General features: G+C 34.2%; 1 protein-coding gene across 3 annotated transcripts in view; it reads left to right on the top strand.

The window, feature by feature from the left end:
• Window positions 1–25,148, top strand: part of RUFY3 (RUN and FYVE domain containing 3) — a 67,828-nt gene that overhangs the window by 35,696 nt on the left and 6,984 nt on the right. For 2 of the 3 annotated variants that reach the window (XM_006917285.3, XM_006917284.3), the window contains exons 2-14: window positions 4,256–4,429; window positions 5,258–5,375; window positions 6,192–6,293; window positions 6,919–7,042; window positions 8,464–8,525; window positions 9,726–9,791; window positions 11,314–11,383; window positions 14,045–14,137; window positions 15,459–15,542; window positions 17,340–17,507; window positions 18,052–18,149; window positions 22,288–22,407; window positions 23,662–23,761. In XM_006917285.3, the coding sequence (XP_006917347.1) occupies window positions 4,270–4,429; window positions 5,258–5,375; window positions 6,192–6,293; window positions 6,919–7,042; window positions 8,464–8,525; window positions 9,726–9,791; window positions 11,314–11,383; window positions 14,045–14,137; window positions 15,459–15,542; window positions 17,340–17,507; window positions 18,052–18,149; window positions 22,288–22,407; window positions 23,662–23,761 (1,365 nt within the window). In that variant the 5' untranslated portion in view covers window positions 4,256–4,269. Of the gene's footprint in view, window positions 1–4,255; window positions 4,430–5,257; window positions 5,376–6,191; window positions 6,294–6,918; window positions 7,043–8,463; window positions 8,526–9,725; window positions 9,792–11,313; window positions 11,384–14,044; window positions 14,138–15,458; window positions 15,543–17,339; window positions 17,508–18,051; window positions 18,150–19,818; window positions 22,067–22,287; window positions 22,408–23,661; window positions 23,762–25,148 lie in introns of those variants that run through there. The other variant, XM_006917288.3, reaches the window with a different exon arrangement.

The raw sequence follows: 25,148 nt of genomic DNA on the forward strand, positions 1-25,148 counted from the left end.
TTTGTCTTTGAAGTTTTAACTCAAAAGTTTCATCTTCTGTTACCAAAATATATGGCACCTATTGATTTCTGTATATTAATTTTATACTCTGCTACCTCTGTGAATTATTATGTCTTTGTATAGATTTTAGTTTATTTGGTCTAATTTTCTAGGTGTAAAATCAGATTGTATGAGAGCAGTAATATTTGATTCACTCTTTCATACTTAATATGTCTCCAGTTTCTTCTCTAATTATATTTGTCTGCCACCCTCAGTACAATGTTAAGTAATAACTATGTTAATGGATATTTCTTAATTTCCTTAAAATGCTATAGAGTGAATAAACATATTTTATAAGTTTAAAAAAGAAAACTTCATCCTCTGAGAACTTATATACACATACATGCCAGGTCAAGTAGCTTTCCTCTCTGCATAGCTGCATAGTGTCCTGATTATATCTTTTTTAGTGTTCTTATTGCTTTGTGTTTGCAGTGTTTTTCACACTTTTTCAAAGTACACCAATGGATGAAGAAATTTTATTGGACTTACAGCCTGCCTGGTAACCTACATTAATATCACATCTACTGTCTTAGCCTTTAAAAAGATATAAAATTACATTTGATTCCATAAAATGGGTACTATATTTGGTTTAATATAAAAATTTATTCCAGAATAAAAACTGACCTTTGTCAAAGATGATGAATATCCTGAAATTTCAAGTGTTCTCTTTAAGCTACCTGTTTCATTCTCCAGACTTCTATATAACTCAAGTTTGATAAATTATAAATGTTTTGATATCAGAACTAGGTCTTTTAACTATGGATTCCCAATATTAAATACAGTATCTAACACCCAGTAGATGTTCAGTATTAATTGAAAAAAATGAATGATTAAATGAATGAACGAACGAATGAACGAACCAAACAAAGTTCAGTTTGGAGATGAGAGTGTTAAATGTTAGCATTGTGAAGAATTTAAACTTTAATAATTTTTATCATAGAAAAAGCATGACTAATCACATTATGAAAGTCATGCATTTTTAAAAACCATTTTCTGGCCTATATAACAGTTTTACTTAAATTTTATAGTTAAGCATATAAAATATACAGAAAAGATTGCATAAATATTAAGCTCAATGGATTTCCACACATTCAACAATTTCATGTAACTAATACCCACATCAAAAAACAACTTTATTGGCTCCTGAGAAGTCCCTTCGTGCTCTCATCTGGTTGTTGTAGCCCTTTTTAACAGCATATATTAGTTTTACAAAATCATTTTATACCTGAAAACAAATTGATTCAATACAAAATTTCTTATTCTGTGACAAATTAATGATTTAGTATTCATAACTAGTAACCATTATTACAAAATGGAAAAAAATTAATTTTTAGTACTAATTATTTTTAGTAGGTTAATATAGTACTAACCAGAAAACAATTAAAATTATTTCTAATGATCATACTCTTGTATACTATTCAATACAAAAATGTTAATAACATGCATATTTATAAGTGTTAATATATAATAACAATCAATATATAACTAATATTAATATAAATAATCATTTTAACTTATGCATTAATTAAACAGTTAATGAGCAGTAAATTCTTTTGAGCTCTTTTGTCTAATTGTCAAGTTAGCCTGATTTTTGTTTGATTTTGTAAAATTTGTTTAGAGTCATACTTCTCGAAGGGGAGGGAGCCTGATTTTTGTCTCCTAGGGGACATTTAACAATATCTGGAGATCTGGAGACATTTTTGGTTGTCATTATTGAAGGGTGCTGCTGACATCTAATGGGTAAAGGCCTGGGTTGCTGCTAAACTTAATTCACAGAACAGCCACACCACAAAAACTTATCTGTCCCAAAAGGTCAGTAGTGCTGGAGTAGAGAGTAATGATTTCTAAAGAATATGTGGCTTGTTTGTGTTTGATGTAGGTTACTTCAAATATGTTATAGAACCATACTAATGGACTTCAACGTATTTGGTATTTAATTTCCCTGGGTGTTAGTTCCATCTTTCTGTAGTTTATGCACCCCAGACTACAACCAGATATCTGGAATGTTTCTGCTACTAATTACAAGGAGATGAGGCAATGTAGAAGAGCTCGTGTAAATCCACTTCTAGAAAAATATCTTAAAGCGAGGTGTTTTGTACATACTTCAGATCCAGCTCTCCCTATGTGACTGGTTTTCCCTAGGTTGAAATCGCGTTATATGCTTTGACTAGCAGCATTGTTTAATTTTGTTATTAGCTCCCTGAATTAATGATCTATAGGCTTGAGGCAGAGGGAATGGTTCCTTACTGGCAGCCAGTTATCCAACTTCAACCACATTTTCTTAACATCTGTTGGGAGGCGTTAAATGGAGAATTCAGTAACTATCCACATTCATGCATACCCATACCCCTCTGTCCTTTTTTTTTTTTTCCCAGTGATTATGAGAGGTCAGAAACACTACCATAAATGGCCGGTAACAAAGTTGGAAATTAATATCTGATGAAATTCTTCACTGCTGTTATTTGGGGGAGAGGGATTAGTTTTTGTTTTTGGTTTGTTTTTTCTGTTTCCCCTGTGAGCTTATTCTAATCTTGACAAGTTGATCTACCTTGAACAAAGAGAGCCACATTTGAGACATGGCTCTAAAATATGTTGGTGTACAAGAAAAAATGAATGGCAACATCTGTCAATTCTGACTTTTATAGTAAATTATTCTGTAAAAATATTACCTCAGAGAATACTACAACAAACCAAGATTTGTAAATTTGTAAATTTGTAAATTTAAACCTACAAGTTCTTAAACTTAATGGAGAAGATTAGCTTTGAATTTGGCTATTTGATTTTGCTCATTTAACTGTGAAAGTAGATATAAATGAAAAACATGTGAAGAAAATTACTTGGGGCAATTTGAATAAAATAATATCTGGTTTGTGTTGTGGCTTGTTTGTATTGGGGCATAGTTTTATTAGTACTTTTAGTCTTCCTAAGAAGAGGTAAAATAATTCATAGATCTCTAGGCCTTTTTCAGTTTCTTTAGAAATTTGACATATTTGATGTTTAGGAAGATGCTCATATATAGTGGAAAAAGCATTAACTTTCATGTCAGATCCAGGTCCAAATTCTGTCACTTATGAACTTAACTGTTATGGGGCTGCTTTACCACCCAAAAAGAAGGAGCAGTACTTAAATGATAGAGTCACAAGAATTAAATAAGATAATCATGTAAAAGAATGGTCAGTGGGAGGGAAGGATAAACATTATTTGGAGTCATTGATTCATTTGTATGTGGATTATAGTGGTCATGAGCACAGGGTTTGGAGTTGAAGAAATAGGATCTAGACCCTGGCTCTATTGTGTATTACTAGCTGTGCCCAGGGCCCAGCTACTTTATTCTGTAACCCTCATTTTCCTTCCTTGAGAATTGGAGCTGTTGGTAATTGTCTTCTAGCATGTTGTAAGGAATAATTGAGATCATAATTGTAAGAAGCAGCTCACAGTATCTGATACAGGGTACACACCAGTAAATGAAGGTAATAAGTGTCTAGATTACTCTGAATTCTGTCAGATAAAATATGGTACTTAGTCCCTTTCCTTAAATAATTTGTCTGGTTGATGAGAACCACACACAGTATTCTAAATCTTAAAAAATTTGGGAGTTGAAAAAAAATATTAGGGAGGTGATTAAGTTCTAATACTGCATTCTACTAATAATGCTAATATTTTTAGTTCATTTAATGCTTTAAATAATGATGTTAATTAGCATGAGTACCAATAATAATGCAAATAGTATATTTGGAACAAAGTTCAAGTACTTTATCCTCTTTTTCTACATCAGTTTATTTTTTAGAGCACTTCACAAACTGTAGAGAATAAGAGGGGCCGAGCATGGGTGGAAGCAAACTAGTGTGAGGGTTGTACAATAGTGAGCTACTATGAGCGCCCAGGTTAGGGTGGTGGCAGAGGTGGTGGTGAAAATATTAAAAAGACTGTACTCAAAGCTTAAAATTTAATAAAATAAAAAAATTTTACTGTTTCATCAAGGATATTCTTAAGGGAAACTGACATCTTTTTTTTCCTAACAAGTACATGGCGGAGAAGATGACAACTAATAGTATAATTTGGTGCCACTGCCTTGATTTTTGCCAAGACACCAACTGTCTTACCCACCATTGCTTTTGCACCATTAATTCAAATGTCAACACAGAGAAATTATACTGATTTTTAAAATGCACTATTTCCAGTAACCAGGCATCATCCTCTTCCCCTTTGGATGCAGATCCTAATTATCTCATGGCTAACGAACGCATGAACCTGATGAACATGGCCAAGCTGAGTATCAAGGGCTTGATCGAATCAGCTCTGAACTTGGGGAGAACTCTGGACTCTGACTACGCACCTCTCCAGCAGTTCTTCGTGGTGATGGAGCATTGCCTGAAACATGGATTAAAAGGTAGGACTTGGCCTGAAAATGCAAATGTTCATTCAGCTGTTTCCTGACAATGCATGCTCAAGAAGAAAAGCATTTTTTGTAGAGCCAAAGAATAAAAGGCTAGGATTAATATTAATCCCTTAGAATGCTACCTATATGGTGCAGGAATATGGTTGACTTAGAGGACTTATAGGACTTAGAAAAACACCATATTAATGGAGTCTAAAGTATTAGATATACTTGTAATTAGTTATTACAAGTATGTAATTACAAGTCCAATATGGCAGTTCTGTTTGACAGGCTGGAAATAGGCCTAGAATGGGATGTGACTTTCCCACAATCACATAGTGAGTGGGGACAGAGCAAGTGTTAGAACTTTGACCTCCTCACTCTTGTTTCCATGCCCTTCTCACTTAACCATAAGCTTTTGAGTTCTGAACCTGGTCTTCTTCACCTTTGCTTCTTTTCCTTCTCTCTCCCCATTATTTGATAGCCCGTTTCTGGATTACATATTTTTTTCCATTGGACTGTTTTCTTCACTAGTGCCACACAGCTTTAAGTGCTGCTATATTGTTCAAATGTTTCGTTATTTTATAGGGCTAGTTTACAAAGTCTTCCTGTAAGAGGAAGGGCCAAGTCTTGGGAAAGCAGGGATTTTTTATTTTCATAAAATGTTACGTATTCTGAAAGCATGAATAATTTTAGAAATATCTGATAATCTAGAATTCATTTTCTGAAAAGAGCATTGAATAGATGGGAGAAAGTTTTTTGTTTGTGGGGGGTGGGCAGAGGGCATGTTTATGTTGTAAAAAAACATTTAAAAATACTGCTTTGTTTTTATCTCTTTAGCTAAGAAAACTTTTCTTGGACAGAATAAATCCTTCTGGGGGCCCCTAGAACTGGTAGAAAAACTTGTTCCAGAAGCTGCAGAGATAACAGCAAGTGTTAAAGATCTTCCAGGACTTAAGTAAGTTTCAGATTGAATTTGGTTAAAGAAAACATTTTTATTAACTGTCTCCTTGAAGAGGGAACTAAGACAATGATGACCATAATAACTGATTTCATAACAATTCCGAATGCATACTGTTGTTATGAATAGGCACTGTTATGTAGAATATTAAGAGAAATATGCTCATGAGGGATAATTATTAATCTGAGAGAGGTTGTCTTTATGTTAAAATACCAAACATTTCTTTATTTTTTAAAATCACTTGTGGGAATCAGTGAATTTCAAGAAAGTAGGTTAGGGGAGATGGCATGCTGGACTTGATTTAAGAAAAAGAATGTGTTCGATGGAATTTGAGAACCAAGATTAAAACAGTTGTCAAGTGAACCTCAGGAACTGACACCTGGAACCTGCCTTAGAAGTTAAAAAGGAGTGGTAATCACATTCCCAAATTAGATTGGTTTAATTGTAGAGTTTTAAGTGGCCTGTGTCCACACTATTATTATTTGGGTATTTTATGATCCATACTACATTTATGAGGATTTACTAATACTAATATGATGGAACATTTTCAGTTGAGCCTTTCAGAAGTCTTGCCTTCAAATTATAGTCTCATTAAGGTGTTACTTCTTCAACAGAGCATTTGTTCCAAACATATCCTCGGGGGTCCTCTAGCCCATACAGAATTCCTCATGTGAGAATGTGGTGGGAGAAATTGTGAGGAGCACCTCAGTGTACATGTCCAGCTGGGGCACCATTAGTAAGAGTAAGTGAATCTGTTCCACTGCGGCCCCTATTTCTGCTACTTTTAGTTGTTTGGTTTCTGTGTTTTTGTAGGACACCAGTAGGCAGAGGAAGAGCCTGGCTTCGATTGGCATTAATGCAAAAGAAACTTTCAGAATATATGAAAGCTTTGATCAATAAGAAGGAGCTTCTCAGGTATGGTCATCTTGTTAAATTTTGTTCTTTTCTACGACATAAGGTTGAATCATATAAATTTCCCAGTGTAGATCAGAAACAGTTGATTCATAACAATTTTACGGAGTTCAACTGATAGCTCACAAACACTCAAGAATAGGTGTATTTAGTATTACGTGTATGCAGTCCGTCACTGTGGTATAATATCCAGTCCTTTATAGGACATTCCAAAACATAACACCTCCAGAAAACAGGAAGGGCTTTTGATACCTTAGCATTTGCCCAAGTTCAATAAGTCAGAAATTTCTTAAATCAGGATAAAAATCTGTAAAGTAAAAAAATGGATTAATTGGTCTACATTAAAGTGAAGAACTTCTGTTCACAATACGTATATGTGGGAAAAGCATGAATATTCACTTTAATGAAAATACTTTTCTTTCAGCTGAACTGTTTATTATCTAGAGTCTATTCGTGTGCTTATAATCTAAATAAAGTATCCAAGCCATCCTTTTTGTATTCTTTGTCATTGTTATCCTAGATGACTGATTTCAACCATGAGGCAAGCATTTTTCTCCTTGTCTCATGATTACAACATTGATTCTTGAGATTTTCTTACAATAGAGCATTCCATGGATTTCTCTTACAGCGAATTCTATGAACCAAATGCACTCATGATGGAAGAAGAAGGAGCCATAATTGCTGGTCTGTTGGTGGGTCTGAATGTCATTGATGCCAATTTCTGTATGAAAGGAGAAGATTTGGATTCTCAGGTATGAGAAAGATACTCAGTTACCAAGTATGTCACTCGGAGTTCTGTTTTCTTGGAAGCTGGATTTATCAGATTATACCAACCAAATTAGGAGAAATTCTGTAAATCATAAATAGAATTTTCATTACTCTTGATGTGAATATAAAAAATCAGTTTGTTTTACCTTCCAGTTTGGCTCATTTATGCATTATGAATGTTTTTCAAATTCTTATCTTAACTGTGATCCATGTTAAAAATATTTTCACAGGCTAAAATATATACACAGGCTGAATACTGAAAGCCAGTATTAGGGGGAGGTAGGTAAGGGGGAAGGAGGTCAAATATATGGTGACAGAAAGAAATTTAACTTTGGGTGGTGAACACACAATACAGTATACAGATGATGTATTATAGATTTGTACACTCAAAACGTATACAATTTAATTAACCAGTGTCACTCCAATAAATTTAATATAAATAAATAAAAAAAAGCAAATTTTAATGGAGAGAGAGAGAGTGGGTTGGGGGGAGGGACCAAGCAAGGGAGTGAGTGAGCAAGCGAGCAAGAAAGTATATCATGGTAGTTAACAGTGAATGCTCTGAAGCAAAACTGTTTAAGATTCTAGCTTCTTCGTTTTCTAGCCACATATATTTTATAGTTACTTAGTTTCTTGATGCTTCAGATTCCTTATCTGTAATATGGGGATACAAAAGACTATCTCAATCTATTTCATGGGGTTATTGTGAGGAATAAAAAAGGAGCTCATACATGTAATGCATTTAGAACAGGGCCTGGCACATATTCATTATCCAATAAATAAAGCTAGTGCTTTTACTGTAACTATTTCTCACCTATTATGTATGAAGTACTATGATTATTTTTTGTTACTTTTTACTCTGAAAAAATGGAAAAGGAAATATGATATTCTGATGTAGATTTTAAAAAAAATAAGCTGAATGATAAAATAGCAATCTTGAAAAATTTAAATATTCATCAATGAAAGTTTGGGAGAATAGATAGCTAAGTGTCACAGTGGCTGTCTTCAGGTGGTTGGGATGATGGATGTTTTGTATCTCTTCTGTTTATCTGTAATTTCTGAAACTTCTATAAAGGTATGTTGTTTTGTAATTATAATTTTTAAAAAGTTATAAGAGTAAATAGAGGTTCAGTAGCAGAATACTTTAAATAAGCAAAAGAGAAACATTAAACCTTAAATTTGTATTCTGTTGACTCTAATCTGATTTTCTAGTCCTGTTGACTTAATCTTGATTCTTTACTTACAACACTTGTCAATTCTTGATTATAGTAAAACATTAAATTTCACCAAAAATTTCTAGTAATTGTCATGACTATATTAAGCATTTTGAGTGCCTAGAAAGAGACATTGTATTATGCCTTGAAAAAAGTATGTAACTTTTTATTCTGAAAATTCTCTTTTATAGGTTGGAGTTATAGACTTTTCAATGTATCTCAAGGATGGGAATAGCAGTAAAGGTAGTGAAGGGTATGTACAAAAAAAATTAGGTTTCTTTGTCTTTAATTTTTTTTAATCGTATTTAAAGTTTACAGCAATATTGCTTTTTCACAGATTTGCTAAAGGAATTTCTGAAACACGGCTTTAATAGAGTCTTGCCAAAACAGTCTGATTGTTGTGCGCCAAACTCTAAAAGAGTTTTTAGTTAAAGCGATTTTCCTGCTTATGTGGTTCAGGGGCAAACAAAACTAAATTTTTATAAGAGGGACCCAATGCTCTCTCTCTTCAAGTAGTATTTGAAAACACAGTCTTCTTGAGAACAACTGCATTCTAAGTTTGCGTAAATTTGCACTATTAAATTTGTATCTAGGGTCACATAAAATGTTAGGGAGAGTGTATGGAAACTCTGCACTACTTTTACAACTCTTGTAAATCTAAAATTATTTCAAAATAATTAGTTTTGGATAAAATATTCATGTAGTATTTAGAAATTAGAGATCAAAAGCAAACTTTTTACCCTTTATATAAATTTAGCATTCAAAAGCGTAATTAGAAGTTTTTAACCTTGCACACTGAGCTAAGATATATCACTTGTTCTTTAAGTAGTTGTAGAGCTATGTGGCCATGATTTGTCTTCAGGTGAAATCTTTTTAACTATTGCCTTTTATAGATTAGTTACTTTCAAGAGTGAACTTGCCTTTTCCACACTTTATTTTCTCATGTAATAATAAACACTTGATCTTTATGAAGCCTTTTATACCGTTCATTTTGAAATTTAAATGACGTGTAAAGCCAAATATATAGCCTTTGAGAACAACTATTACTACACTAGAACAAGCTTAATTCAATTCCTGTGGCAAATGGGAAATTGTTATTGTAAATAATACTAGTGAAGCTTAAAAAATCTATTGATTGTGAGAAGAAAATGTTTATTCTTTGAATGCCTCTGATAGATTGTAACATTATACCTATAACCTAAGTTATTGAGGTGTGTAATCTATAAAAAGGGCTTTTTATATATGAAATGTTTTTTGTTTTTGTTTTTTTCACTTTGAAACCTCCAAGATTTCTTGTTGTTATGTCAGGGATTATACATCAGGTCTGTCTTCTGATTCAGTGTATTTATGCCACAATTTCTTTTCTGTGTTTTATGAAAAGATCAGGTGGTAGGAAATCTTGATATTTCTAACGTTATTTAACTTATATTTATTCCCCACCTCGCGCATCCAGAGATGGCCAGATTACTGCAATTCTGGATCAGAAGAACTATGTAGAAGAACTCAACAGACATCTGAAGTAAATAATGAATAATTATTATTACTTTACTAGGGGTTTTGTTGCAGGAGAAGGAAAGCGTAAACTGATGAGCAATGAAAATAAATTCAGACAATACTCAACAAATATATATAGAATTCCTGCTTGCCACGCACTGAGCTAGGCAGTGGTGAAATGGACTTTTAACTGTTTTGGCAACCTTAAGTGAAAGGCAGTGTAAGATTAGTATATATAATTATACCTCGAGTGATTAAATAAATACATTCAATTAAGAATTCTTAAATATGTAATACAGTAAGTCCTTACTTAACATTGTTGATAAGTTCTGTGACTTAAAGCAAAAATGACATAATGAAACCAGTTTTACCATAAGCTAATTGATATAATCAAGAGTTAAGTTCCTGTGGCAACTCATGAACGTTATAATGAAACGATGTTGAACAAAATGCGGTTAGTCAAGGACCTGCTGTATACAGTTGAATTTGGTGGCCCTTTTAGTTCAGTATATTCAGCTGCATATTTCAGGACTGATCTTGGGTAAACCATTCATTGCCTTTGTACCTTTAGATTAATCATATTTCATTGCCCTTGCATTTTTCATTTGTACATTGGAATTGTAATATTACTTTACCCACTCTTCACCATCATTACTATTAATTTACCAAGTAGTTTTTAGAACTGTCCAGAATATGAAACAATCTCCTCTCCCCTGAGGGGAGCTCTCTAAAATTTATTGGTATTTTCAAGTACATCGATGTTCTAAAGACTGCTGAATAATTTAGAATTAATATAGCCATTATTATTTTGTTTATAGTTCTCTTAATCATTTTAATTTAAATGAGACCTGATTATACCAATATCAATTTAAATTGTGTTCTTGGTTCCAGCTAGAAAACTGAAGAACAATTTAAGTACATTTTCTCTGGGGACCATGAGCTAATAATGACTACAGTGAACTATGGAGATGTTAGTTAAGCAAAGATATGGTTATAGCTGACAATGAAATATAAGCATGACAATATTATTGACTCTTTTAATGCCTCAGTTTTTCCTTCTTTTTTTCTTTTTCTCTCTTTTTTTTTTATGAGTTTACTTGAGCCATACAGACAGCATATGCTGGGAAGCAAGATCTCAAATGCTCCTCTGTAATTGGGGATGCCTAATGCATAGATAGGGTTGTTGAAAGAAGTAAATGAAATAATGCAAGTAAAATCATCTAGAAAAGTGCTTAGTGTATGGCAAGCACTTAATTCATGTAGCCTGTTGTTACTATATATAAAAAATATATGTAAACCTTAAAGTTTACTATATATTTGCTATTTTATTTCATTCAAAAAATGCTTATTAAATATAAATTTCAGTGTCAAGGATGGAGCAGTTTAAAGATACACAGCATCTCATAAGCTATTTTAGAGTTTGCAAGTCTATCAAAAATCGTGGACGTTACAATGAATGAAAAGCGTGATGGGTGTTTAAAAGGAAAGTACAAGATATTGTTCTGTTTCTCAAAAGAGACCATTATGTTTTTTTTTTCTCTTGATAGTGCTACTGTAAACAACCTTCAGGCAAAAGTGGATGCATTAGAAAAATCCAACACTAAACTGACAGAGGAAGTAAGTGTTCTGGAAATTCTTTGATTGATATAAAGAATTTAGTAATGTATATGAGTAGAAAATAATTTTCTGGAGCCTTGGAGATGAAGGACTTGACTTTCCAGATAATGTCTACTATAGGACATAACCTCATGTTCTGACTAAGAATGGCCAGCTGGCTTATCTCAGGGGTCTCAGTTATAAAGCTAGACTATGCAGGCATAGACCCTAAACTGATCAAATATCTCGCTTTCTTTCATGTGAATGTTTTATCTGGGCTAGCCTAGAGTTAATGTTTAGCATGTAGCCTGATACTTATCATTTATTTATTCAACAAATATTTTAGGTACTACTAATATGCTAGAGCTAGACAAAGATTTATTTTGCCAGACATTGATTTATAAGTGCCAGATTGGTAAGCTCCCCACCTTCATGGGCCTTATTTTCTCCTTGCAGTGGTGGGTAGATAACATAAAGATCACTGGTCAGAAGACCGGTAATTCCTACTTAACATGCCATGCTGCTTACATGTCATGTGCTGCTTACATGTCATGAGCAAGTCACTTGACCGGCAAAGGCCCAGTTCTCTAGCTGGCAAATGAGGGTGTTTATAATTCCTCTTTTACCATCCCAGTTACTCTGAAGATCAGATAAGAATATATATGTGAAAACTCTTAGAGAAAAGTCCATAAAATAAGAAGAGAAAAATAACTTCATGTTTCACTTCTGATTAATGTATTTTTTCGTAATCTACCAAAGGCTAAACTGCATATTGTTTTCTTTAATGACATTAGATGTTTCTATTTAAAAAAGAAACAAAGAAAAACCTCGAAAAAATTTTTCTAGTGGCAAAGGCTTTACCTTCTCTAACTATTCTGTTACATACAATGGGATAAATTTGATTTAAATAAAACCAAGTTAAAGCACTAGGCAGGAAATGCTATTTAATCATTTTTTCTTCAGAATAAACATTATAACTTTAAAACACCTTCCTTATTACTCAGCTCTGTGTTCTTCATTTTTGGGTGTAGATTCTAAAATTGTATTAAAACTTTAATTTATAGATAGGACCCTTAGAATTTGATCCCCCAAGACTTTCAAATATTCTGCACAGAAATTTTCTATTGTGATCCTACTGCTGTTATATGGAGGGAATGTGGCATAGCAACAAAGCATGCTCTCTAGAGCTAGGCTACTTGAGTTCATGTCCCAGCTCTGGCTTTCTTGCTAGCTTTCTAATCCTGGGCCAGTTACTTAAACCTCTATTCCTTGGTTTGCTTATCTGTAAAATGGGGATGATAAAACAATAAGATTTTTGTGTGAATTAAATGATTTAATACATAAGGGCCTAGACCAGTGCCTGACACATTGCACCCACTTAGTGTAGTTGTTAATTTCATTCTCTCAGTCACAAGATTTGTCCTCCTGATCTAGGTTTATTTTACTAACATATTTATTCTTCATTAACTTATTTATTTTACCAATAAGACTTATTGTCTTAAAATTTTGAACTTTTAGAGGTGGGCAAGCTTTGTGTGTGGGCTTTATAAAGAGCAAATAAAGCTAATGAGGCTTGCCTTTTCTCATTTCCGTCTATTTTGGATTTAAGACCAGTTTAAAGAAAAACAAAAACAGACTTCTTTTTCCCTCCAGAGTTCTGAACCAATATAAAAAAAAAATGAGAATTAAGCTGATGAAGATACATAAATATCCACTTTATTTTTGGTCAAGCCGGTTTAGAAAGCCCACTTGGATGTACAGTCATCATTTCCTGATACTTTCTCTGATGTTGAGATCTTGGAAGAAGCTGCCTGTGGGTGCACTCAGATCTAGAGAGCAGACCCACTTGCCCAGAGTTACTTCTTTACACTTTATTAGGTCAATGGAGCAGAGAGAGAAATGGGCCTCCACACATGCCTCTGGAAAGCATGCTTGAGCCCTAGCTCCTCTGTACTTAACACATCAGAACAGGAACCAAGCAGAAACTGTACCTACTGCTAGTGGAGAAATATTAAAAGGGAACCCTATCCCAGCTGAGAGGAGCCCACTTGGTTCCTTTCCCAGCCTCATGCAGGCACCTTCAGATTCTTTGTGGGGAATAGAGGTCAATAGATATGGAGTAGGAACAAGTGTTTCCACTTTACTTTTCTCTCCTGTGGAGTGAGTATCTAAGTGTTTCCCCTTAGCAATACTTTTCGAATAGCATTACTTACCTTTCTAGGTGCTAAAATGAAAACCCTTTATTGCTTAATGGCACCTTTTAGAGTGAGAACTTAGGAGTTCATTTCTTTACTCTTTTAAAAATCACCTATATAAAGTCTTATAGAGGGTTTATAAGATGGGTCAAGGCATGAGGTAACCTCTTAAACATTTTAGAAATGGGTATTGTAACTAAATATAATTATAAAAGTTATCCATGAGGATACCCTTGAGGTAAATGATCTTAACATTCTGGTACTGAAAAAAGTTTATTCAAAAAGCAGCAAAAGGAGATAATTTTTATCTAACCTACTTTCAAAATACTTCTCTTCAGTTCCCTATAAGGACATTTTTATGGAGTTATAGATAGCTTTCTTTCCTTCTAAGAATGTCTAAGCCTGAAAATCATGTCCTGGCAGATCACAAATTACCTTATCCTGTGTTAATAAAGATAAAAGATTATTTTTCTAATTTTATCAACAGCTTGCAGTTGCAAACAATAGGATTATTACCTTGCAAGAAGAAATGGAACGAGTTAAAGAGGAAAGCTCCTACATATTGGAATCCAATCGGAAGGTTAATTTTATTGGATTTATAAAATATTCCCAGAGAGCATGTGAATGTGTTAGCTGTGGGGGGAGCCTCTAGAGGACTGTTAGGAAGCAGCGCGCATTCACATACATCAAGCACACTGTTTTTACTGAGACTGCAAAACTGAGCGAATGATGATGGTTTTGGGAGGGTGGTGCCCCTTCCACAGATGCTCTTTGGCTTCAGTGCCATCCACATCTGTTTAGAGACTTCAAGAAATGGTCTAATTCAGTTTTTTGTTTTATGTACTAACGATTTATATTGCATATAAGTGTTATATTTGTTATATTAAATATACCATTATTTTAGATCATGTTATTGTTTTGTAAGAAGTGTTTATCTGTTACCACTGGGAAAGTTACTATATAAATTAATTTTCTAGGTAACTACCTTTTAAGAGTACCAAACTTTATATATGTCTGAATAGATATTTTACAAACCTTTTCTGTATTACACAATTCTAAGCCTTCTTAAGTAGAGGATATAATTTAACACACTTAGCCCTTCATGATGACTGAAGATCATAATTTTCAACATTGGCAGTTCTATACTAAATTATAATGGTGCTACTTTAGGGGACTATTGAAATTGATAGAGCTTCTAGCACCTTTACTTAAATATTTCCAGATGGCTATGCTGTGTTTTTTTTTTCCTGCCTTTTACGATTTCACTGGCATCTCTTACTTCTTACTGCTATTAGTATTGCTCTCTTTAGAAAGATCTCCCCATTCTCCTTTATCCGCATGCTTCTAACCTACTGTGACTTAAGATCCAGATATCCAGTTATTAAAATTGTTCCTAAAGAGTAAGTAACTAGACTGAATAGGGACTGAAGTAGTTTTCTATGAGAAACATGTTTGACTTTAACAAGTGGATTGTGTGAAAACAACTGTAACTCCTCAGAAGAATTTTCTGATAACCTTATTTTTAGCTGTGATCTCTGTGAATGGTTGGAGACATCAGACGTGAGATCTCTGGAAAAGGGACATATTACCATTTGAATCTTTGGCCCAAATCATTGCTGATAGTGAAGGCTATTTTGGTTTTTGAGGCAGATTTTTAGACTGCCACCACTTGGTTTGGTAAACTCTCTTAGGTCTTTAAACAAAATGGCAAGAAATCTCCAGAAATTCAGCTTAATAATTGTTAATTTACTAAACATCTTCAGTTTCCTTGTTGTGTTCATTCATTGTCATACCTGCTTAGATATGATCATTTTTCCTTAATAAATAGCAGTGCTGGTGTCAACCAACTGTATAGATTCTTTAAATCCTTAAGTATGTACTGTTTTATTTACCTTTTCAAGGGTCCTAAGCAAGACAGAACTTCAGAAGGGCAAGCACTAAGTGAAGCAAGAAAGCATTTAAAGGAGGAGACACAGTTACGACTGGTAAACTTTGCTTACATTCTGATAATGCAGGAACATGTTAAAATGTTAACAGCCTACTCAAGGGTGTTATCTTACAGAACTAGATCAGGAATATCAGTAATGTTCTGACAATTTTTTATGGATCCTATAAGACTGTTTCTTGCTCTTGTTAACTCATATTCTCTATAATGCTTTCTGAGTCCATTTTCTGAGCATTCTCAACATCCAATAGGATTTTTAAATTATATTAAATTTATTGGAGTGACATCGGTTAATAAAATTATATGTACTACATCATCTGCATATTTCATCATGTGTTCATCATGCAAAGTCAAATCTTTATTTTTGTGCTTTTATAGTTTGTATTGCAAAAACATTAGGTATATGAAACCTACTTTTTAAATGATGTAACTCCCCCTCCCCTCATTCCTTGGAGGTGGCACCTCCTCTTCTCCTAAGAATCATTAATGAAGAATTGTACTCTTCTAATTTTAGCTGTTATTTCTGAATTTATTCTTGTTCTTATACATAAATAGAAAAATGTGTCATCGGTATTAGTCTTAAGATATTTAAATTTAATTTAATTTTAAAATTAAATTAAAAATTTAATTAAATTTTTAAATTAAAAATGCATGTATATTAGAATGTATAATAAAGAATAATACTCCTGTAATAGATTTTATCCAAGTATATTAGAATGTATAATAAAGAATAATACTCCTGTAATAGATTTTATCCAAGTATCAGTATATATAATACACCCGTAGTATTAGTATATTAACTCTTCCTGCAATTTAGATAGTATAACAAACAAAAGGATCCCCCACCAATAATGTCTCTGAGAATAGGAAGAAGCATGATAATAAGGGATGGCCTGATGCATACTAAAAATTATCACAAACTAATAGTGTATGGAACAGAATTTCAGGTTTTCTGAGAAAACAATATTATTTTAACATCTTCAAAGTAATTATCATTTTCCTTCTATATGTGTTTGTGAATTAGATCTCAAAATACTTTTCATAGGAAAGGTCTTACAAATAATACATGTCAGCATTTTAAGAAGCAGTCTGATTTATTTTCTGTCATGCTAATAATTATGTTCAGTGGAATGCCTCAGTTCAGCAGCATGTGATAAAAATCTTACATAAAGTTTTCAACATCTTTATATCACAATAAGAGAAATGTTCATTAAAAAAGGAAAGAAACCAAGCAAGTAGGTAAGGTCCTAGGTGTACCCTGAGCTCGGCCTGAATGCAGAAGAACCTCAGGTCTTTGTATCTTTCATCATCCAAATAATGTTGCAATAACAGTAGTTGAAACAAAAAGGACTTTCATGTTAAATGAATGTTAGCCATATTAACCAATCCTAGTAATTGAGATGTTACCCTGGGGATCCAAAGTGTCTTTTAGGTTCTTTGGGCTCTGAATATGTCGACAATATCCAAATCGAAGATAATTGCAACCGCTTCATTTTATGTTGACTACTATAACACTTTATATATATTTCTATAATAAGACATGACATCAGTTTTCTGTCTTAATATCTAATGAAGGCACCTTAAGTATGTGTTTTAGACATATTATATAGCACTCTTTGGCCTACCAAGTTTTTCAGATTTGCAAAATATTGAATAAATGTTATTGTAATTATCCTAATTATTATTCTTGTTGTTAATGTTTCTGCATAGAATAATAGCTTTATAGCTATTTTGCCAGAATATTTAGATCTGAGAGTTTAGTCTACCTTTTCCTGTGGAATTTTATGGTTTCTGCTTAGATGAAGAAAGTAAGCAATTTATTTGTATTTGTGGGCAGGATGTTGAAAAAGAGCTGGAGATCCAGATCAGCATGAGACAGGAGATGGAATTGGCTATGAAGATGCTGGAGAAGGATGTCTGTGAGAAGCAGGATGCCCTGGTGTGTCTGCGGCAGCAGCTGGATGATCTCAGGGCTCTCAAGCATGAACTCGCCTTTAAGCTACAGGTAGGGAAAATGGAAATAGGCTCACTGGCTCAGTAAAATCCCAGGTTTCCTTCTGCCTCTCTTGTTCTCTAGACTCACACTTTAAATACAAGAGGAAGGAGTCACATCTCATTTTGAGGCTAGCTGCCAATAAACCACTTTAGGAATCAGACCATCGCAGGATCCTGTATTGCTATTCTGGAAAGCCATAGCCACTTCTCAAATTGTAATGGGGAAAGGGATCTTTTTTAGCCTATAAGATAATTTCTACTCTGCAGTCTAACCTGCCAACTGAGTTAGTTTTGTATCCCATTAGCTTTTATACTGGAATATGATAAGTTGATGAACTTTCTGATGTTGATTTTTGTGACCAAGCTGCATATACTACTACTAAGTTTAAACACTGCTTTTTGTTTTTTTTCCACTTGGGAATTAACTGATATACAAATACATAGACATTTCTGTTTCTCTAGTTCCCAGTTACCATTAGGTTCAAAAGGCATGTGTGATTTATTCCAGGATTTTGTGTTACATGTACATCACCCATAGTTCTTTTCCATAACAGAGTTCAGACTTAGGAGTAAAGCAGAAAAGTGAACTAAACAGTCGCTTAGAAGAGAAGACTAATCAGATGGCTGCTACCATTAAACAACTCGAACAAAGGTAAAGTGCTGTTTCTTTAGTGAAACACTTTGGTCCTTCAGTGCTAGAAGTGAAGAGAATGTGCTATGCATTTGGCAAAGTGAAAGTATATGAAATTCTCCCAACTTAACATCAGGCATGTGGTTCGAAAGAAAGCCAATACAATTTTATGTCTTTTAAGATGTCACCGAAGACCGTTTTAAGAAATGTCAGCCTTTCCTGACTGTTTGAATAGCGCAATTCTAACCCTCTCATTTAATCCTGTTTCAGTGTCATGTGTTAGGGGAGGGGATATGTAGCAAGGGTGAAAGCTACTTTTAAATATGTTTGTGGTTCTGTTATTTTATTGTTCATCACTAACGTCTTTGAATACTGCAGTGCAAGGTGATGTAGAGATACTGAGGTCCCTTTTACTAACTTTAACCCCTTTCTCTCCTCTCTCCCATCTTCCTCTACTCTCTACTTTCTCCTGAACAGTTCTATAGCTTCTACTGTCACCTCCCACCCACAGCTCTTAAATCTGTCTGTCTCCAGCTCTGTCTCTGGAGACCAGTCTTGCATTTTCATCTTCTGACCAGCTACTTCCCCCCAGTACCTACAGCTCACAACATACATCCTCTCCCTCTGCTAATTTTGTTTCGTTTTTGGTCTGAAACCACCATTTTCTTTCTGGTAACTCAGCTGCCAAGAGAAATGGCTGAGACTTCAAGCTCAGGCACCCATGGTCATTCAGTGTTGCCTTGCCTGTGTTGCCACCTTTAATAAATTCACTGATTGTCTTTTTTTGCACTTGGACAAAACTAAACTACTTACTGGTCCCTGGACATACTTCCCATTTTCCCATTCATTTCTTTCCTGATAGTTCCATCCACCGGAAATGCCCTTCCTCTTCCCACTCCCTTGTTCTTCAGATACATTTTTTACATTCGAGCTCAGATGACACTTACTCACAGCTTCCTTTGTTACTTCTTCTCAGCTAAAAATAATCTGCCAGTCTAACTTTGTTGGGATTCCCATGGCCTTATATCTGTATCTGTCCATACTGCTTATAGCACATCTCACTTTATGCCTTACCTTATAACTCTTAATGTATTTTATTGTATCTTTTGATGAGAATGTGTACTCCTTGAGGTTAGTTCACAGTGCCTTGAATGTACAAGCCGTTCATTTAGTAGATACATGAACGAATGGATGAATGGATGACTTTTATCTAGATGATTCTTGACCAGGGAGGGTCCTCAGTGGCCACTGCATATTAATGTTAACTCAGAAGTTATTTGAAAATTAATAAATAAGCTTGAAACATCTAGTTTAGCTGATTTTATTTTATTTTATTTTTTGAACATTAATTTTTTTTATTTTTAACATTTTGGTTTGGCTGATTTTAAATAAAAAATTATTTATCGGTTTATCAAGGAAGTTATCTAAGTGTTTATCATAAGCAGTTACATGTTTATGATTCAACGAACTGATTTTAGCGTTCATAAATTGTGGTTTTGAAATGTTCTATTTTTTAAATTATTTTTCAGTGTTTTTTTTTAACTTGGAATTTAAAGCAGACAGAACTGAAATAATGACTTATCTCTTCAAGTATTAAACTGACTAATTCTCTTGCTGTTTTTGTCTTTCCTGTTTATCCATTTTCTCATTTCCCTTCCACTCAATTTTTATTTTTATTTTATTAATTTAGTGAAAAGGATTTGGTGAAACAGGCAAAGACCTTAAATAGTGCAGCAAATAAATTGATTCCAAAACATCAGTAGGCATTTTGCAGTTGGTCACCTCGCAAGTCTGATATCACAACTTAATTGTAAAAGGAAGAAAGTTATTATATTTAGGCTCTGATATTTATAAAATATCACCAAAAATTGAATTTGTTGGACTTTTAAAAAAGTTTGATATATAGGCTGTGTTTTTTCTTCTTTATTTTCTCCCCAGAGTTAGAAGAAGATTTAGTATAAGTTCTTAATTAAATGCCAAATAAACTTTGAGAAATTATTTCTCAGTTGACCTATAAATAAATACTCCATTAAGAAAAAGCCTAGGGAATTGAAGCTTTGTACACATATTATCGATGCCTTTACAACCCAGACCCTGATGATATCCGATTCTGGTGCATTGTCTGTATCAGCGTGCTTGTACTGCCGTTGAGATGTGATGAACTGGAGGTGACTACCATATGGACTTGGACTCTTCTAAAGTAGTTCTGTGTCTCTTAGGCCGTGACCCGTTTTCACTTTCTTTATATAGGTTTAATCCCCAAGCCAGGATAATAAGTACTTAGTATTTCACTACAGTTCTATTCTCAGTAACCAAGATTGCTTGCAACTTTTTTGCCTTAGTAACTTTGGGTGGGGAGGGAAACAGCATCCTTACATTTCTTTAAAGTACATAGAGATAAAGTTAGTGATTAGATAACTTATGATAACACAGTAATGTGGAAGCTTGGGAAAACCCTCTTAATATTTGTCATCTCTACCTCTGCCATTTTCCTGCAATTCTACTTCTTATTTAGGTAGTTCATAGAGAACAATTTTAATGAAAACACTTCTCTCCTATATAAAAAAATACAGTACACATTTTAAGAATCTATCCTGCTTTTCCCTTTTGGAGTAAAAACGACAAGGTATTGACACAAGTAATGGTTTCCTGCATGTCATTCCTTGCTGGAAACATTTTCTTAAGAATTTCTGTTACTTTTTGTTCTGATGGGGAGTTCCTAAAGGTTCTGTGAAACTAACCTTCTAATTATTAGAAAATCATTTCAGAGTAGGAAATAGGTAAATTATAAACTTACATTCTTTATTATTAGTCTAAAAATAAAGATCCCCACTAGATATCAACAATAATTTGCAGGGCTTCTTTCTCCAAGTGAACACAGGCATAACACTTTCTAGGCTTTACAATGTAAATAATCATATAATACTTTGATTTTTTTCTTTAACGACTTTTGATTTAGAGGGACAGGCTTTCCTTAAACCTTCATTCAAAAAGTTGTGGCAATTTTTTTTATTTTTTTCTCTTTTTTTCTCATTCTGGTATGATTGGCAGCATTTCAGCTGCTTAGGCAGGGACAGAGATAACTCCTTTGCTTCCAGCTCTTGCAATTCTTTACCACCTTCTTGGAAAAACAGAAATTAAGAGTACAATAGATTTCACCTATGCTTTTATAGGTCCTTGCAGACTTGAACCAAAATCAAGTCAAAGAGTACATGACTAACCTCATGGAAGATCCTGTGCTCTTCAGCTTATTTTAGTTCTTATAATTTTGCACCTCTTGTTATCTTCATCGACCTTTTGTGGCAAGTTGCCTTCTCTGTGAGCATTTGGAAGGAGTGCTTAAACAGCAAAATAAAACATTTTAAAGACTACACATAGCATGCTTCCAAATTCTATTACATAGAGTCCCAGATGTTTCACCTTTTAGAACATTCTTTTTCGGTGCAAAGTTATAGGACATATAGCAGAAAACATACATCAGGATCTTCCAGAGAATATGGTCAGGAATCTTTTACAGGCCTGGTGCTGAATCGTTCGTCCACTTAGTCACATACCACTTGGTAGGAATAGAAAAGGAAAGAGATGGCTAAACTGACAAAGGCTTTGCCTTACATAACCCAGAGCCTGGGTAAAGGTTGATGTATGATGTCTAATGATTTAATGCAATTTGTGGTTTAGGGGAAGGACCAGGAAAATGTCCTAATTCCACATATAAGAATGTAGTTGCCCATTTGCAAGTTCCAGTTAAGTGTATAAACAAATATAAAATACCACACTAATTAGGAAATAAAAACAAACAAACAAGTGGATTTAACTTTAATAACTGTGTGCTTGAGGTTGGCTTTGGATATGGAATTTCTAAAAAGTGATGTTTTGTTGTTTATCATCTAATGGCTGTAAACTGTAGTACTAGAATAAAAAAAAAAAATGGAAAATCACTTTTCCTCTGCCTGGTTCACCTTCATCTTGCTTTTCTTTAGAATTTGTTTCTTCTCCATCTTCCCCCCATAATGTCTTCCCTTTGTCCTGAAAAGTTTGTTGTTTCCTCTGTCTTTCCATGCGTTCTTCTTTGGGTTGTTTTATTTTGTGTTGTGAACTTGGTCTTCCTCCCCACCATGGCTTTTGTTTTTTATCACAAGTTCATGTGGCTCACATCCAGATTGCGCCAGGCTGAGCGATGCCGCCAGTCTGCTGAGTTGGACAACCGGCTCTTCAAGCAAGACTTCGGAGAGAAGATCAACAGTCTGCAGCTGGAAGTAGAGGAGCTCACCAGGCAGCGGTGACGAGAGGGCGGCTTGCACTAACAGGGTGGTCATGGGTAATTCCAAGGCTAGACAGCAAGAGAAGGGGGCCCATGATCCAGCCATCTCCTTTCTGTCTTTGCAGTGTCCTTTCTCTGGAATTAGAATTCAGAAAGCTTCACATACATTAACATTCCCAAAATCTTGTCAACATCCTTTCCGATCAAAGAATTAGGAAGTTAGAACCCAAGGCCCCAGAAAAATAACGAAGGCGTAAGAGAATTAATAGCCAACATAGCACTAATAATAACTTATTTCCTGGATTCTTAATGTGTGCCAGCTACTTAACTAAGTACTTCACATGCATTTTCTCCTAACATCTTACCCTCAACCCTATTAGTATATTAGCAGGTGAACTTATTATCCCCATTTTCAGATGAAATTAAAGCTTAGAGGGGTTAACTTTGTCCAACTTCACACAATTAAGCTAATAAGTAGCAACACTCTAAAAACCTCTCACTGACTCAAGGCCCTTAACCATTCTTCCATATTACCTCTCAAATGAGACTCAATTCTGTGCTGAAGCCACTGACTACAAATAGAACTTGGTTGTTAGATATAAAAGCACATAGCTGCTACTAAGGACACTAGTGAAGTGGTTTAGGGGTGTAGCTGGGAATTGACCACATAAATGTAGAGAGAGACCAGCTAATTAATATGAAATGGGACTACAATATCAGTGCTTTCATACTATATTTTGCTGAAATTTATAAATACTGTCTTTCAGTTATTCAGTTATCTACAACTTTTCATTAAGACTTAATATTAAACACTGATATTCAGAATGGTGACCCTCAGGTACTGGGAGATCTAAAAGTGCATTTTTTAAAATTAAAAATCAACAAAATCCAATACGTTTCAATACATACAATTCAACAGTATGTTATATATATATCGCATTGCGTGTTTACCTCCCATAGTTAGATTTCCTTCCGTCACCAAATATTTGATCCCTTATACCCCATCTACTTCCCCCCTACTCCTTCCCTGTGGTCTAAAAGTACATTCTTAATCTAAGAAAGATTAAATTTACATGTATTTTAATACTACTGGTTTTATTATAGTGTATTTTAATACTTTAAAACCTGGCTGCCCATATATATGTGGTAACTTTCTATTAATCAAGTATTAAAATTTAATTATTGAACTTTAAGAGAAGGATTTGGTATTCTTTAGAGACTATGGGTACAGAAATCCAAATGTTCATCCTTTTCCTCTCCCACCTATCCCAGGAACCAGCTTGAGTTAGAACTAAAACAGGAAAGAGAAAGAAGGTTACAGTACAACAGAAGCACCCCAGGAAAGGGTTCCCAGAAGCCAGAACCCAAAACGGTAACAATTGTTTTTCCTTTGTTTATTTACTTAATATTTAGAGGCTACCTTGATGGGCTAGACAGTTTCCTCTCATGGAACACGTGCTTAATTGCTATGGCCTTAAGCATGTGGATGGCAGGCTAGAGCTGGAGTGAACACATGAAAGCTTGATGCTGAGTCTACCTCTAGGACGCTCTCTCTAACTTGATTTCATTTGGAAAAGGGGATTAATAACCATGATTTCCAGTGCCCCTATTATTCCTTTTAAGATTATTTCAATATCTTAACAAAAATGTGTTTCTTAGACTTCTTTTGCTGGCTAATATTTTTAATAGTATGGTATAGTAATCCCACCCTAACCCTGAGTTCTCCTTTAACAGAATTGTCTTAAATGTGGATTTGCTTTTGTACACCTTTTTCAAAATCATGAGGATTTCAGTTTTAGCACACTCAAAGTACTTCTCTTGGGAAAATTAGAAAAAGCGGGAACTAGGCTTAGAGAAGGGAAAGTAATGTAGAGTGGTTTAAAGAGCAGGAGTAGAAGTTTCTTCAGCACAGTATTAGGAAGAGACCTACAGCACCCGTAGCAGTGAAGGAGCTAAAATTGGATATGATCGTCTCTGGAACCTAGAAAACAGGAGCCCCAGCCTCTTCAAATAATAAAATCAGAAAAATTACCTTTTTTGTACATTTATATATAACAAAGCAGGTTAAATTTAAGTTTCTTATTTAAAATTTCGAGAGAGTAAGCTGCTAATTTTCTGGAGAGTAGAAAAGAATGGTAAATTGAAATTTATTATATACTATTTGTTATTGCTAATTTAGTGTACAAACTACCACTCTCTGTGTAGCATGCTGTCTTTATTATTTTAGTTTAGCAAACAAAATGTACTTATAAGGGCTTGCACAAGTTTACTAAAATCTTGGCCTATCTTACCCTGTTTTTCCATTTAGGCCTTGTGTTTCTCAATCTTGAATTGCCCTGCAGTAGGGTTTCCAGCAGGTTAAATACTGTATTGACCTCCCTTCCTCGATACTTGAGTGGTCTAAGAATGTGCATTCTACTTTTGGAGGCTTATAGCCAGCAGTTCAAGGCAGGCAACAGTATGTGTGTGCCACAGAAAGAATTTATTCCTAGAAGCTGCCTAAGCAGGGCTTAAGAGCATTGGTAGAAATGCAGTTTGAAACTTTATATTGACATTTCAGAGTAGAAAACTCCTCAAGTTGTATAAGCTGTAGAAGTTGTCATGGCATTGAGGCATCTGCTTGATTGAGTGTACAGCGGATTACACAGTCTGCTGGATATGGCCATGCTTGGTTCTGTCAGTTTTCCAGCACTCAGCTGATAGGGGAGAATTTTATATATTATTATATATAATTATACATATTTATATATATAATTATA

This window comes from Pteropus alecto, unplaced genomic scaffold (assembly GCF_000325575.1).
Source record: "Pteropus alecto unplaced genomic scaffold, ASM32557v1 scaffold237, whole genome shotgun sequence".
In the NCBI taxonomy this organism is placed as follows: Eukaryota; Metazoa; Chordata; class Mammalia; order Chiroptera; family Pteropodidae; genus Pteropus; species Pteropus alecto.